At 53.4% G+C, this 16,440-nt stretch overlaps 1 protein-coding gene across 2 annotated transcripts in view; it reads right to left on the bottom strand.

Annotated features, from left to right (window-relative positions):
• Positions 1-6,954, bottom strand: part of HIP1 (huntingtin interacting protein 1) — a 133,936-nt gene extending 126,982 nt beyond the window's left edge. For both annotated transcript variants that reach the window (XR_006382336.1, XM_044233773.1), the window contains exon 1: positions 6,808-6,954. Coding sequence is in view for 1 of the 2 variants with exons in the window: in XM_044233773.1 (XP_044089708.1) it covers positions 6,808-6,927 (120 nt within the window). In the remaining variant the exon portion in view is untranslated. The remainder of the gene's footprint in view (positions 1-6,807) is intronic.
• Positions 6,955-16,440: the final 9,486 nt, after the last annotated feature.

The raw sequence follows: 16,440 nt of genomic DNA, 5'->3' as shown, positions 1-16,440 counted from the left end.
TACAGTTTGAGATAAGAGCCAGCAGGTTCGCGCCTCTGCCGGCCACTTCCTGAGTGCCCTTGGGCAAGTCGCCTACGCCCTCTAAGCCTCAGTGTCCCTACGCCCTCCAAGCCTCAGTGTCCATCCTTGAGAACAGACCGCTATTATCGCACAGTTGTTCTGCGGCTGAAAAGAGGTTATGTGCAAATGTGCTTTCATAAACTGCAAATCTGTTAAAATCAGAAGCAATCGGCCACACTGGCTTCCTGAATGGCCCAGCCCAGCTTCCTGAGCTGTCTCACAGTGCGAACAGAGGCAGTGGTCATAAGCTTTCAGATCGGAGAAACCCCCCACCCTCCCTTCTACTGTCTGAGCCACAGGACACCTTCCATCCCTGTCCCTCTCCCTCCACAATGTCGGACTGTCCTGCCCACGGGCCAGGAACAGGGCTCCTCCCAGCCTGCCCAGGCAGGAAAACAGGAAGCAGCCCCCACCCTGCCAGGAGGTGGGGCTGACAAGCTCCCTTTCCTAGGTGGGCATCTCTCCAGGCCATCAACCCTCTGGACGCAGGAGCACTGGGCGTCTGGCCCGCCACGCCACGCCCCGGTCTGCACCACGCTTTGTCCCGAGGTGGTGGACTAAGCGAGCGGTGGACACGGAGTGTAAAATGGTCCTCCTCGGTGCCTTGCCAACACGCAGGCAAGGAACCCTTTCAGTGCCCGAGGGGCGCTGGGACTCTGCTCTCCTGGGCCGCATGGATGCTCCTCACCCCACCCGAAGGTACGGCACCAGCCATTCCCATGCACCCCGTTCTGCATATGGGGGACACGTGGGAGTTTCTCCAGAGAGCAGCTGAGAGCTCAGATGAAACGCGTGTCCTTATCCCACAGTGTGGAAACCCCGCTCACAGGAATTTTATGAGCTCAAGTGTTTGAGAGCTGGGACTCTTGTCCAGCCTCCCCATTTTGAAATGAGAAATCAGTGGCTGAGCCAGATCTGCTCACTCCCCGGGGAGCGCTCTCCTATTACTCTGCGCTCATCCCGCCATCCCTGCAAACTCCAGCAGCCGCCCAGGCCACAGCCAGGTGCCTGGGACGCCAGGCCACTTTCTCTCCGTTCCTGGTAAGACCTTCTAGCTCAGAAAGGCCCATCTGAAGCAGAAAGAAGCAGAGAGCAGCCCCGGGAAGTCCACAAGCATGCGTTGGGAATGTTCAGCCAGTGTTCTGAACTGCACGGAAATACAAAATCCTCGAAATCATTCAAAACCACAAGCCCCCATTCTGTTTCTAGAGACTCTGCAGGCTTCCTCCTAAGTGGGGACCCGGGGTACATAAGCCCAGCACCCAGGGCGGGCACTTAATAAGAATCACAGGAGAAATCACAGGAGACAGAGGGAGAGCCTCCGAACTGGGCAAAGGGAAAGAAAAGTACACCGCAAGCCGAGGCCTGCCTCCAGCACCCAGGCTCCCTGGAGATCAGCCGACAGACTGTTTCACATTCACGTACTTGGCCAACAGGCCCAGTGCCTGCCTCCTGCGAGGGCTCACTTGGCACAGCACGAAGAGCCAGACCCTGCCCCCAAGAGCTTCCAGTCTGGGAGAGAAGCCACGGCCCAGACCTGGATGAATGGGACAGACATACAGTAGCTACGGGCCTCCTGCTTGCTGGACTACCTGATCCAGCTGGAAGCAGCCAGCAGGGACTGCCTAGTGGAGGGAGGTGGGGTAAGTTAAGGCCTGGAAAAGAGAGGGACCAGGGACCCTGAGGTGCCACATCATGCACGGTCTCTGGGGAGCCAGCAAAGGTTCTTGAGGGAGGGAGTTCCAGGAGCAGGGCTGGGCTTTGAGACAAGCCATCTGGTCCCCGGTCTTTGGGAGGCAGGGAGGATGGGAGTACGACCAGCACAGGCAAGAGGTAGTAAGGGCAGGGACGGTATAGAGCAAAGGAGCGACATCACACCGCCTGACGCGGCTGCAAGGCAGAGGAAAGGGAGGACTCGGAATGGATGCCGAGGAGATGATGGGGACTGACGGGGATCAGACACTGGCATTCGAAAGTGGGGAAGGCCCGAAGGAGAGTCTGGGGCATGTGTGGTTTATCTGGGGGCAAATGACCCACGGGAAGTGGTCACACAGGCCAGGAAGTCGGGAGACAGACGTGGGGAGGTGGCGTCACGGACACAGGAACAGAAACGGTCAGATGAGGAGAGCACAGAGGAAGTGGACAGAAGGTAAAAGAGAAGTGGGGTGAGGTTAGCACCTTGGGGACCCAACTGTTGGCTAGCGGAAAGAAGAAGAGAGCTCAGGAGGCTGGGCGGTGACGCAGGGGTCGCGATCAGGCACAGCCAGGCTCTGGGGCCGGGGTTCCCGAGTTTGGGTCCCAGCTCGGACCCCTCCTTCAGAACTTTGAGCTGGCTGTGAACTCGTCTAAGGTTTGATTTCCTCATCTGTAAAACATGGATCATACGTCATAAATTCATTCCAAGAACTGAGAGGTGGGGTTCATTCAAGGCCTTGACCACGTGCACATAGTAAACGTGGTGAATGTAGCCGTTCCCGCCATTACCAATGAGAGGAAGCCGGAGGTGTATGAGCTCAAAGAAAGCTCTTAGCATCCTTTCTACCTTGTCAATACCAACTAAGGGAGCCAGCAGGGATCAGATGGGAAGACAGTGGTGTTCATGTTAGCAGCCATTTCCAAGCAGCCGGGGTTGAGAAGCATTGATCGCTCTGGTCCAATCCCACGATTTTTTCAGCAGGTGAATCAAAGGCTGTACTGAAGATCCTGAGCGAAAATGGTAGAAACACCCCCTGACTTAAACACGGAAAAGAGGACGTGGGCTTGGTCATCAGGTTTTCGGCTGGCTTCTCTGTTTACTTGCTGTGTGACCTTGGGCAAGTCACCTGGCCTCTCTGAACTTCAGCTAGTAAACAGGATAATGGCTATCAATCACCCAGGATGTGTCTAGTGCCCACCAGGCCCTCCATAAGTATTTGTTTCTGTCTTTTCTTCTCAGGAGTCCAAGTTTCCTGGCTTTTCCCAACTCAGGGTTGGTTAGGATCGTGCTCTCTGTAGTAGGATCGATCCAAACAGATTGGGACTAAAGGCTCCGTGTTTCCAGAGCACCATCCTCTCCTCTGATCTCAGCAATCACCGGCCAGAGAACAAACTTCAACATGCACAGGGCTACCCAGAGCTCTGGCTGAAATGAAAGCTCGCATTCGGTAGGTCCTGCACTGCTAACAGCTCCCGAAATGACGGTGCTGTACGTCCTCTGACCTCTGTGTACGACAGCCCGGTCGTGGCTGGTCTCCCTCCCCGCTGACTCACGAGCTCCTCCGGGCTGGTCTCTTTATCTTACTCATCTCTGCGTCCCCTCCACGCTATGTGCTCACTAAATGGATGGTAGCAAAAAAATAAACAAACCATAGAGAAAACCATTTTCCGGCTAACTAAATATAGACAGGGCATTTGGTGTGTCTACGAACGTCAGCCCTCCTGGTTCATTCCAGAATTGCCCTGCTGGCCAACATGAGGACAGGGTGGGGAAAAGGGCCTGAAACCTGGACTCCTGGATCTGAATCCTGCTTTTCAATCATCTATGGGTGGCCCTGGGCAAGTCACTAAGCTCTCATCCATAACATGGGCATGGTAATACCCCACCACAGTGTAGTCCCAACATAGTTAGTTAAATCATGCTGTATAAAGTGCTTGGGCAAGGCAGCTTTCTCACAGCAGCTTCTTTGAGGGCAAGAACCATTTTTCATTCCCCTAGAGTCTAAAGGTTGCTTGTGATGGGCTGGATGAGGGACACCTAGAGATGGGGGCTGCAGCAGGTGAGTCTGGGGTCCTCGCTCCAGCAGGGACGCTGGCCTGACCGGAAGGAAGGCAGAGAAATTACAGTCCTCTGATAGGCATGGGGCAGGGCTCCTGAGAGAACAGGAGACAAAGCTGGACTAGGAGGGAACTTGGGGCCATTAGGAAAAAGCATCGGGTAATTACAGAAATCCCCGGCGGCCCTGAGCTGAGCTACCCACCCAGGCGAGGGCTTCCTGCGGAAAGTAACAAATCATTGTCTACTCCCATCCACAGCTGGATCCCCACGAACACAAACCGCAGGAACCTGAAGACACAGGTGAGACAGTAAGAGTAATCTTGCCCCCATGAAGCTCCTAGACCGTACAAGGTAGCAGCTGCTGGGGGCTGAGAGGTGGGAGCAGCCAGCTTCTGCAGCTGCCTCCAACTGGGCCACTGAGCCTCCCCGGCATTCACCTCCAGATGTCTCCTTTGTGGATCCCCATTTCTGGAACACCCCCTCCCCTTCTCTCCACTCTCATGCCAACTGGTGGTTAGATCCTGGTGAGGGCTCCCAAGCTCTCCCCACACCTACAGCCGGGTCTTTCTGCATAGAAAGACCGGGGTCTTGGTCATTATCACCTTTACCTAGGCATATTTCTGTCCCCTACTGAAGAGTTCTTCAGAGCCTGCACCATTACTCACACGCATGCTTCCTTAGGTCTCCCCGGATTACAGCAAGAATCACTAAAAGCGTGCTCCCAAGTTTACAAAAACGCCTTCACGCTGGCAACACAAGCCAGTGGTTAAAGGCTGGGACCACTTCCCGCTGTGTGACCTTGGACAGGTGACTTAACCTCTCTGTGCTCCAGTGTCCTCACAGAAAATGGGGCTGATACCCATCTCACGGGTCCTTGCAGAGATTAAAGAAGGTAATACAATAAAGTACTTAGAGCAGTGCCAAACGTGATAATTAGCTACGTGATAATTATCACGACACCTTGGCTGATCTCACGGTCTCTCAACTCATTAAAATTTTTTTATAACTCATTTTTATATCTCATAACACACTGGATTCATTCAAATTCCTCAAACAAAACGAGCTTTTGCAGACTGACTAATGCCAAGTTTTAGCATTGTTCTTTTTTCTTCACTCTCCTACCCCCTCCCCTTACGGTTTGAATAATAGAAAAACTCTCTTTTCCTGCTCAAGCCTGCCTCCTCCTCTCTCCCACCCCACCCCACCCACCGGTCAACGAGCCACTCAGAGGCAGTCAATTACAAGTGTTCCGCGTGTAAAATACACCAGAGTCTCCTTGCCGGGCTGTCCCTGGATAGCAAGGGGACACGCCAGCCCTGGGGGGAAGCTTTCACAAACCTAATTACCATTGGTATAATGGGTCAAAGTTTTATGCGTATGCCTCTAGCGCTCCGGTTTTTAGTTGAGACTCCAGACGGACCGGGTTATCAAAAAATAACATCTATTTCTTTTCCTTTCCCATTAAAAAAAAAGAGGAAGAAGAAAGCTATTCACACCGCCTGCTGGAGCAAGAAGTCTCAGGACCAGGCAGTGAGTTGAGGCAGTTAATACACAAAGTGGACAAGCCATCCGAAAGCTGCTTTCTTTGCAGGGGTCTAGTCCACAAAGCCAGAGAAAAGAAGTCTCAACCCCAGCCGGTCCATGGGAGGCCGAGAAGGGAACTGCTGTCTTTCCTAATGCTCCCATCCCTCCCTGGGGTAGGATGACCCAAGGAGGGGACACTCCCTCCTTTCCATCACCCAGACACACCTGCAACCGGTCAAAAGCTTTCTGGAAAGACAAGAGGCTGAACCTGCAGTGGAATCCTTTACAAGATTCCATACACAAAACTCTGTCAGGTCCTCGCAAGATTTCAACCTAAAACCCCAAAGCCCTTCCTTAACATTGTACTGTGTTTGGGGATGGGGGTGGGGGTGGGGGGAAAAAAAAAGCAGAACACAGCAGGGGGGACCAGCCTCTGGCAGTGGAGGCCCAGCTGGATCTTCAAAGGTTCCACCCTGAGTGCAAGGGAGAGGAACAAATCTGCCCGCACAACTTTGGCACTGGGATTAGAAGTGCTGTGCCCTTTGAAATGGGATTTTGTATACAAACGAGCTGATGAACACCAGAAACATGTCAGCTTTATTCAGTCCAATCAATACACCAGGCATTCGAACTCCGAGGTAAAAATGGATTGTGGCTTTTTGTTGATGCCACTGGGGAATTTTGGCCCCCAGCCCTGGTCAGGCTGGACAAATAGGGCAGTCTGCCTGCTCGCTGTCAGGCACATCTTGGGGGATGAAATCAACACCCCATTATCAGGGCTCTGGGCACCACTGGGCAGCTCATCCTGACCAGCAGCGGGCTGTCGGGCCAATGGCCTGACCCTGGCCCCTGGCCGGCCCCCTCCTCCAGCCCCCATTTTCCAAACTCGGCCACACGTCGCATTTCCTACATTCCTTCTCGTCGCCCAGACCCCTCCAGCCAGGCCCTCTGAGGCCGACAGCTGGAGGTGGTGTGAGCCAAGCAGGAGGCACCAGGAAGGGGGTGCTAGGGTGGGGGGGAATGTCAGTGCAACCCAGAAGCGATCGAGAGGGCAGGAAAGGGGTCCCCGCTTCGCATGCCAGTGCAGCGCTCCGCTCTCCGCCGCCACACTTGCCTCTCCGAGGGGCCCGTCAATGAGCTTCCCCTGCCGAGGGGCTCTCCTTCCATTCGGCCCCTCTTCCGTCCCTTCCGCTCTCACCGCCCCTGTGACCCCTGCCCTGCCCCGCCGCACAGATCGTGCCAGCTCCTCCGAGCCGCCCTGCCCGTCTCCCCAGGCCGGCTGGGATAACCCCGGGTCCCCGACCTCCCCAGGAGCGCCTCGACCTGCGCACCAGAGGCTCCCTCTCGCGGCCCCCTTGCCCCGTCCTCCCCTGGGCCTGAAGACCTCTACCCCCTTCAAAGCCCCTCCGGGACACTGCGTCTCTCGGGATGCCCCAGCCACGCATGCCCTGGGGTCCCCCGGTCCTCACCTGAGTCCGCTCAAAGCTCTCCCGCTCGGCCGCCTCTATCCCCGAACCCACTCCACGCCGGCTCAGCACCTTGGGCAGGGGGTTGGGCACCTGCTTCATGGAGTTGGCCATCCGGTCCATGTCGCCGCGCGGAGCCGACTCAGGCGTCCTCAGCCGCCCCGGGATCCCCTCGGCGCCGCCCGCCCCGCCCTACCCGCTGGGATCCGGCGCTAACGGGACGGCTTCCGCCTCCTATTGGCTGAGGGCGCTGCTTCTCTCCCGAGGCCCCGCCCCACCCATAGGCTTCCGGACGGCTTCCGCCTCCTATTGGCTGAGGGCGCTGCTTCTCTCCCGAGGCCCCGCCCCACCCATAGGCTTCCCCGCCCGCCCCCGCCCCCCTCCAGAGCCCCTCAGCGCGCCCCGCCCACCTGGGCGAGCCGGCCCGCGAGGCGCGCCGTGATTAGCCCGGACGCCTGTCAGTCACTGGATCCACCCGCCTCCTTCGGGGGCGGGGCGAAGGGCGGGCCCGGGGCTGCCCTGACCTGCCCTCGCCCGCCCCGCCCCCGACGCCAGGCGCGCAGCCCTCTCCGCCCCTTCCCCGCGAGCGGAGAGCTTCTCCGCGGCGGGCGCTGCCAGGTCCCCGCGCGGTGGGCGGGGGTCACGTGGGCGGGACCCCCGGGCCTCCCGCGGAGAATCCAGGCCCCCTGGGAAGAGCCTGTTTACGCGGCTCCGTCCGGGACTGGGGAGCGCAGGGTGGGCCCGCTCGGCGGCCGCAGCCCCGGGAAGCGGAGCCCCAGGCCCGGCTCCCGCCGGAAGGGTCAGCGTCCCGCACCCAGCTCCCTCTGCTTCTGCCGGTGTCCTGACCCTGCCCTGCTGCCCTGGCCATCCCCTTTGCGATGATCGCCTACCCGGGGGTGCCGGGCTGGGTCCGTGGGAGCCTTCCAGCACCTTCTCTCCAAACCTCTCCCGGTCTGGAACCGGCCAGGATGTATTCATGGGTAGAAACCCGTTTCTTTTTCTGTTTCTGTTTATCCGCGAGCCTGAGCCGCCCGTCCCGTCCTGCTCCGGTGTCCGCCGAGGTACCGACAGGCAGAGGGAAGTGCGATCCTTAGCGGAAAAGCTGGAGAAAGAAGTTTCCCGTTAAATGCCAGTGTTGGGGTTTTGAAGATAAATGCTTTGAAATTCTGAAGTCAAGGAAGGCATGCATATTTTTTAAAACTAAGAGCTTTTGATAAAAATTCACAATTTCAATGGAGAAGCGAACGAGGGGGTGGGCCTTTGCAGGCACTAGCGAACCCCTGAAGGCTTTTGCTCAGACCTGTGCTTTTGGGGGGGGCTGGCATTGTGTGGACCAGGTTATGGGGGCGAGAAAGAGGGGAGGGAACCCACCGGGAGACTCCTGTGGTAGGTGAGAGGCGCTGAGGGCCCACGAAAGAATGAGGAGAAAGTTCTTGTTCTCCGGGAAGTTATGGGAATATGCGTGGATGTAGGGAGGGAGAAGGAACTGGTGAGATCAGAAATGCTATAGAGGAAGGTGTTAAGGGCAGCGGTGTGGTGGAGGGGAGATTGCCTTGAAGCCACATTGGCGGAGCTAGCTGCTGGTTTCACCTTTTCTTAAAGTGTGTTTATATGGGAGACTTTGTGAGTGACTTCCCTTGGGTTTCTCTGGTTCTCCAGAGGTGAGCTGTCACCTGAATTTCAAGGCTTTGTGTCAGGGAGGATGGTGATGACAATAAAGGAGGAGGGAAGCACAGTAGAGAAGATGACTTCTAGAAAAGGAGATGACTTCCATTTCCGACAGACCAATGCCCGCATAGACTTAGCCAAAGGATGGCTGAGCCCAGGGAGGAAGAATCAGAAAAACCGAAGGAAAGTCAAGGCCAAGGTGGGTGTATCAGCAAACTGGGGGCTTTGGGGAGATAGGGATAGTCGATGAGGGCGTGTTTGGGGACCATGATGTGTGTGGGTCAGAGTGGCAGGAGAGGGGGGGCTTGCCCACTGGAAGGGCTGACTGAATTGAAGAAGGAAAGCAGGCATACCCCAGTGTGCCCTAGAAGCAGGGGACCACCCAGGGATGGTGAAGAACCCAACAATTAGAGGGGCTTCTAAGGGGGGAGCTGTTTGTCAGCCCTAGACCTGAAGGGACAAGGGGAGGGAGCTGTGCCCCAACAAACTGGGGGCTCTAGTCTTGGGAAAGGAGGCATCTGACCAGAGCTATGGCCATAAGTGGAAAACCAGTCACTGAGGGGACACAAGTCTCTAGCTTTCCTGTCCTCAGATTTCCTACTGGTGCCTTCCATTGGCCAAGCCTAGTGGGAAGAGTGGGGTTAGGGGACAAGGATGATGCAACGGCACTGCCTTCACCTCTCCTTCCAGGGACAAAGCAGAGCTGAGAAGAGTAGAGGTTGGGTACAGCCCAACATGGGCATTCACAGGAGTAGGTCTACAGCGAAAACAGACAATGTGGACATTGTCCACCTTGTCCTTACCTCTGTGTGCCCATTCTTAGCCTGCACCCATCTCACTCTGGATGGAGCTAGAGTGACTTAGGACCCTTTGCCCAGAGTTTACGGCTTCAATAAACAAGGGCCTTTTAAACAGGGATTAAGGGATCAGCCTACTTCTTATTAGGATAAACCAGAGTAGGAATCAGGAATTTGTGGTTTGGAGGCACCCCGTGGAGAAACAAGCAGGCGGGTTAACCTTCTTCCCTGAAACTTAGAGTGAGTTAAAAATAAGGATTTCCCACTTGGACCGGAAAACCCTCTGCCTGGGGTTGAGGGAAGCACTGCCCCAGGCTGTAATCTACAGGACTCTGCTAGTTTCCTTCAGCTCTTAAGGTCTCTCCCAGCAATATAGGAACCACATGTACGGTCGTCTCCCCCTTATCCGCAGTTTCACTTTCTGTGGTTTCAGTTCCCACAATCTGAAATGTTACATGGAAAATTCCAGAAATAAACAATCTATGCGATTTAAACTGCGCACCATTGAGTAGCTTGATGGAACCTCGCAGGTCCCGCTGCTGGGTCTTGCCCAGGATGTGATTCATCCCTTTGTCCAGCAGATCCACATGGTAGATACGCTACCCGCCTGTTAAGTCACTGTGTCACAGTGCCCGTGTTCAAGGAACCCTCATTTTACTTAATAATGGCCCCAGAGCACAAGAACAGTGATGCTGGCCATTCGGATATGCCGAAAACTAGCTGTAAAGATGAAAGCTCTCAGGACGCCTGGGTGGCTGCGCTCCGTGGGTTAAGCCACTGCTTTTGGCTCAGGTTATGATCCCAGGGTCTGGGGATCGAGTCCTGCATCAGGCTCCTTGCTCAGCAGGGAGCCTGCTTCTCTCTCCACCTCTGCCTGCCTTTCTGCCTGCTTGTGTGCTCTCTCTCTCTCCTTCTCTCTGACAAATAAATAAATAAATAAAATCTTAAAAAAAATAAAAGAAAGAAAGCTCTCTACTTAATGAGAAAAAAAATTGTATGCTGAAATTTCTAAGGTCAGTGGTAAGTTCTCACTTATATCTTGTATCCATGAAACTGAAGAAGGAAAAAAAAATTCTAATGGTAGTTTCTACTTTTGTTAATCTCTTACGGTGCCTAATTTATCAACCAAACTTTGTCATAAGTATGGAGAGGGAGAATAATATTTATAGGGTTCAAAGCTACTGGTGGTTTCTGGCTCCACTGGGGATCTTGGAGACTATTCTCTGTGGATCAGAGCAGACCATTGTATCATATCTTCCTGGTTTCTGGACGTGGAAGTCTAATCTCTGGGAAACCCATAGTGGGGTAAGTGTCTTATTACCTGATTCTCTATAACAGATAAAATTGGTCCCTCCCCACACCTAGTTTGGATCTGGTTTAGTATCTGGCCTGAGGTTATATTAGCTGGTCACTTTATTCCTCCTGGAGCTCTCTCTGATAAATAAATAAATAAATAACATCTTTAAAAAAAAAAAAAGGAAATACTGAAGGATAACCTTGACCAAAGATGTGAAGGACAGGTACCCTGAAACCTAGAAAACAGTGCCGAGAAAAAGTTAAGACTTAACCAACAGAGTGATATGCCATGTCCGCAGATCTGAACCTCAATGTTGTTAAGATGTTGGTTTTTCTGTGGACCAATTTGTAGATTCAGTGCAATTCCGGTCAAGTTTCCAGATAGACTTTTGTAAAAACTGGGATGCCTGGGTGGCTCAGTGGGTTAAGCCTCTGCCTTCAGCTCAGGTCATGATCCCAGGGTCCTGGGATCGAGCCCCGCGTTGGGCTCTCTGCTCAGCAGGGACCCTGCTTCTCTCTCTCTCTCTGCCTGTCTCTCTGCCTACTTGTGATCTCCGTCTGTCAAATAAATAAATAAAATCTTTAAAAAAAAAAAAGACTTTTGTAAAAACCATTATGATCATTCTAACATTTGTATAGAAAGATAAAGGAATTAGAACATCCAAAACAACTCTAAAAAAAAAAAAAAACCACATGTCAAGAACTTATGTTACATGATCAAGACCTAGTAGGAGCCTACAGTAATCAAAACAGGGTAGTATTGGTGATGAAGCAGCTGTGTCAACCAAGAGAACAGATTAAAGAGTGCAGAAATGGGCCCCCGTGTATACGGTCAGTTGATTTCCCCCAAAGGCATGCAAGGCAGTTCAGTGGAAGAAAGATAGTCTTTTTAACAAATGGTGCTTAAACAATTGGATAGCCGTATGCAAAAAATAATAATAATAATAATAAAAAGGGGGGCACCTGGGTGGCTCAGTGGGTTAAGCCTCTGCCTTCAGCTCAGGTCATGATCTCAGGGTCCTGGGATCGAGCCCCGCATCGGGCTCTCTGCTCAGCAGGGAGCCTGCTTCCCCCCCCTCTCTCTCTGCCTGCTGCTCCTCTTGCTTGTGTTCTCTTGTTTGTTCTCTCGCTTTCTTTCTCAAACAAATGCTATAAAAAAAAAATTTTTTTTTAAAGGAAAAGAAGAGAAAAATCTTAGGGACCTTAAGTTTGGTAAAGGTTGCTTAAAAGGATGAAGTATAAAAGGAAAAAAAAATAGTAAATAGGACTTCAACCCAATTTAAAACCTGTGTTCTTCGAAAGACCGCTATAGAAATGAAAAAGAAGACCAGGGCACCTGGGTGGCTCAGTTGGTTAGGAGACTGCCTTCAGCTCAGGTCATGATCCCGGGATCCTGGAATAGAGTCCTGCGCAGGGCTTCTGGCTCAGCAGGGAGCCTGCTTCTCCCTCTCCCTCTGCTGCTCCTTCTGCTTGTGTGTGCATGCTCGCTCGCTCGCTCTCTCTGTCTCTGACAAATAAGTTAAAAAAAAAAAAAAATCAAAGACCAAAATGTGCTACCTACAGGAATTTTGACCTACACGAGTTCATCGTGTAGGTCACTTGCACATTTAAAATCATAATACATAAATCTAAGTTTTTACTTCGTGTTTATTCTGTGGTTGGTTCCAGGTAAGATTTTCATTTTGAAAATGGGTTTCAAAGAAAACAAAGAGCAAAAAGATTTGGGATGGGGGGCTGGGGGCGGGGCGGAGTCACCGGAAGCCTGGAAAGGGACATTCCCCGTGCACACCACTCAGTCGGTGTCCCAGGCCAGCGGCTGTGGCCCAGGGGTCGCGATGGGCCTCCCGCCCCGCCCCCCCCCACCCCCGCCACTCCTGCTGTGGGCGGAGGATGGGCAAGCGCAGGCAGCCTGCACCAGCCCTGCCGGGTGAAAACAAGAAGGAGAAAGAGTCACCTAAAAGCGGCAGAAAGTGGGAAAAGTTCACAAGAAGGACGAGACAATAGAATCGCGCAGTGCGCTTGTCTGCGCGACGGACCGTGCGAGCTCGGAAGCGCCACCGGAAAACACTGACAAGCTCCTTCACTGCTTCTCTTAAGGACACCAGAGGCAACCCGGCCGGCCGGAGAAGCAGGACACAGATCAGGGTGTGAATTACTTTGCAGAAACACAACTGAAGAACTTCCGTTCATCTAAACTTTGGGCTGAGCCTGACTTCTTTTTTTCCTTCCTAATTTTTTTTTTAATTGTTGTTTTCCCTCCTCGGGTCTCCCTCTCGCTTCTTCACCTCTGGTCCCACCCAGTTACCAAATGGGATTGATTCGCTCAGGTGCATTACAACACCTCCTTCTTTTCTTCTTTCCTCCATGCGACTTTGAACTTGAATCTTGGAACCCCAACAATGCACATGGCACTGCTATTCCTGGGCTGGTTTTCAGACCTGTTGGGTATCCCATCACCTTCCCAGAGGGGCAAGGGCTCAGGTAAGCCTGTGAGCTCACCTGTCTGAGGACAGGTAACCACATTCAGGGCTTCCCAGCTGGAAGGATACGCAGAACAGGTGTCCAGGCGGGTTGGGGAGATAATCCCAGCAGAGAAAATGTTAAAGAACTTGGTGTAGGGTTGATTGACTTAATACACCCCTTCAAAACTGGAAAAGGTCCTTATGCTAAAATCCTGACTGGCGGTAACCTAGCCTCAAGGCAACTTTTCAGTTAAAACAAGGGAACATTTGGGGCGCCTGGGTGGCTCAATGGGTTAAGCCTCTGCCTTTGGATCCGGTCATGATCCCAGGGTCCTGGGATCAAGCCCCACATTGGGGCTCAGCAGGTAGCCTGCTTTCCCCCCATCCCCCTGCCTGTCTCTCTGCCTACTTCTGATGTCTCTCTGTCACTGTCCCCAGTGCCCTCAGGAGCCAGGAGGGAACCCTGCCCTCAAGGAGTAAGCTGGGCTCCCCTGATCTGCCTTCATCAAGTGGGGTCCAAAGAGAGCCCTTGGGGAGTAAATCCGCGCTCCTTGGCAGAGGGCAAGGGTAAGACTCAGAGGAACCAAGGCACACCCTTCCAGGGCTCTTACCCTCCAACCAGGGATCAGTAGAGGCTCTGAGTAAGCCTGCTACCCCTGCCCCTGTACCCCAACACTGGCCTTGCTCTCCTATCTGCCTCGACTATACCAGGACTGCTGTCACTGCGGGTTCTTACCTGTGTTTTGTCAGTAGCTCTGAGAAGGAGCCCACACTCCCGGCTCACACTTGTCCCCGCCAAAGCTCTAATCACCGCCCAGCTCTACCCATGCCCATCTGGTCCCCATGCCCTATCTCTCCCCAGTTCTAGAAACTCTTCTGTAGCGGGTGTCTTCCCAGCTGCTGGGGGCTGCTTCCACACTATCTCCCTGCTCCTTCCTGCAAAGCTTCTGGTCTACTGCCCAGCACTCCTCTCTCTCACACTTGGGACCCCGCTACCCTAATCACCCCAAGGCCAGGGACAGCCGCCATGATCCAGAGCCCACTGAAATGATCCAAACTAAGCCTGCTTCCCCTGCCTCACCTGGTTCTTTCCACAGAAACCAGAAGAAAGGCTCCTGCCCACCTTTCCTCTCCCAGCATGGCCAACGTTACTCCTGTCTTTGTTTCTGATGATTTCTCTAGGCACATCGATGGTCCCCCGACACCCCAGCCTCTCAGGTCCCTGTTTTCCACCTAATCCCAGCCACCTATTCTCAAAGTCATACCCTTGACCTCATAGATACTAATCACCCAATTTTGTGCTTGCCTCTCGCTGGCTACCGCTTCCTGTCTTTCCATTTTCCTCCTTTGGAACCCTGATTCCAGCTCATTGGGCCTGCGATCCTTTGAGTCTACCACCTTTTCATTGCCCCCCCACCCCCACAGGCCCCCTCCCATTCCTCTCTCAGAGCCGAAGTCCTGACAGTAAGCCTCAAGGCCCTCCACACTGTAGTTCATTAACTCTCACACCACCTGTCACCCCTCTTCATCTCATTCATCCTTCCTCCATTACCCCGTCTCCTCTAACAAAACCACACTTCTACTCAGGCCCTTTGCACTGGCTATTGCTGTTGCCTGGAACATTCTCCCTTCAGATGCCTGCAGGGTTCATCCACTTACCTCCTTCACATCTATGCTTGGATGTCACTTGCTCGATGAGGCTTCTCTCGACCCCCTCCTGGCCCCCTTACCTTGTTCTATTTCCTTCAGAGTTCTTACCTTCTAGCACACTATCTAGTTACTTATTATGTTTGTCGCTTATCCTCTGTCTGTCCTGCTAAAACTCTATCTTTGAGGACAGGGATTTTTCTTGGTCACTGCTGTATTTTCAACATTTTGGAAGAGTGCTTTGCATAGAATAAGAGCTCCTCAATTTTTTTTAATGAACAAACGACATATGGGCACTTTGTCCAGCTTTCTCACTGTAATAACAAGAAAGACAAGAGGGGCACCTGGGGGGCCCGGTCAGCTGAGCATCCCACTCGATATCAGCTCAGGTTGTGAGACTGAGCCCTGCATTGGGCTCTGCACCTGGGATTCTCTCTCTCCATCTCCCTCTGCCCCTCCCTGCCCCCGCAAATAGTAAGAACAGAGAAACGGCAGCAACCACTGACTGTTTACTCCCTTCCTGTAGGTCAGGCACTGTGCCCTCAGCTTTCCATGCATCATCCCCTTTAACCCTCGGGGCGCCGCCGTGAGCTCCATGTCACTGCAATCTCCGTTTTACTAGAAAGGAAATGGGTTCATGGAGGGTTTGTGTGCAGGAACTTATCTCAGATCTCCAAATGGAGGAGATGGTGGTGCTAGGACCACCAAGCCTGGCCCGCAAGAGTCTCTGCTCTCAGCCACCGTCTGGGGACGTGCAGATCACGTGACCAGAGGGTCTCTGCAAGACTACATGTGAGGAATGCCTGCGTGGGACACTGAGGTCCAGGAGACTGCTTGGTGCAGAGGTGCTGTCAATCGGGCACCTTGAACCTGCTGGGGCTCCTGGTTGGGAGGAGAGAGGGGGAGTGGACAAGGCAGCAAGCTAGCTCCTCCCAGGCGAGCCCAGCCAGCTGCTGATGCCTCTCCGCCGTGCTCTAATGCACTGGGTAGAAGCCTGGCTCCCCCAGGAGAGCCTTAATGGACCCACAGAGTCCAAGCTTCAGCTGAAACGGTGGGTTAATAATGGAGGAGACAAGGTCATTAACAAGCGGAGCCGGGAAGCTAGAGGGCAGAAAAAGCACGATTGGTTTCTTTCCTTTTTTTTTTTTTCTTTAAGATTTTATTTATTTATTTGACAGGCAGAGATCACAAGTAGGCAGAGAGGCAGGCAGAGAGAGGAGGAAGCAGGCTCCCCGCTGACCAGAGAGCCTGATGTGGGGCTCGATCCCAGGACCCTGGGACCATGACCTGAGCTGAAAGAAGAGGCTTTAACCCACTGAGCCACCCAGGCGCCGCAGGATTGGTTTTTAAGGCTCCATCTCCATTCCGGCCAGTGCTGGGCTCCTGTCTCCTCAATCACAGCTTCTTTCAGCTCTGTTCCAGGGCCCTGTGTCGGCTCTCAGCCCCCAGTCCATCTGTATGTCTGGGTTCCTTGCCTTCCTCTGCTTACCCCCAGCTTCCATCCCACATTGGGACAGAGCACATTGGAATTTGGGCGTGGGGGTTGGCAAGGATTTTCAAAGGGCAGGAGTAGGTTTATTTAAGAAAAGTTGGTGAAGGCGCCTGGGTGGCTCAGTGGGTTAAGCTGCTGCCTTCAGCTCAGGTCATGATCTCAGGGTTTTGGGATCGAGTCCCGCATCGGGCTCTCTGCTCAGCAGGGAGCCTGCTTCCTCCTCTCTCTCTCTGCCTATTTGTGATCTCTCTCTGTCAAATAAATAAATAAAATC

This window comes from Neovison vison, chromosome 14 (assembly GCF_020171115.1).
Source record: "Neovison vison isolate M4711 chromosome 14, ASM_NN_V1, whole genome shotgun sequence".
NCBI lineage: Eukaryota > Metazoa > Chordata > Mammalia > Carnivora > Mustelidae > Neogale > Neogale vison.
This window is presented reverse-complemented; position numbering and strand designations above follow the sequence as displayed.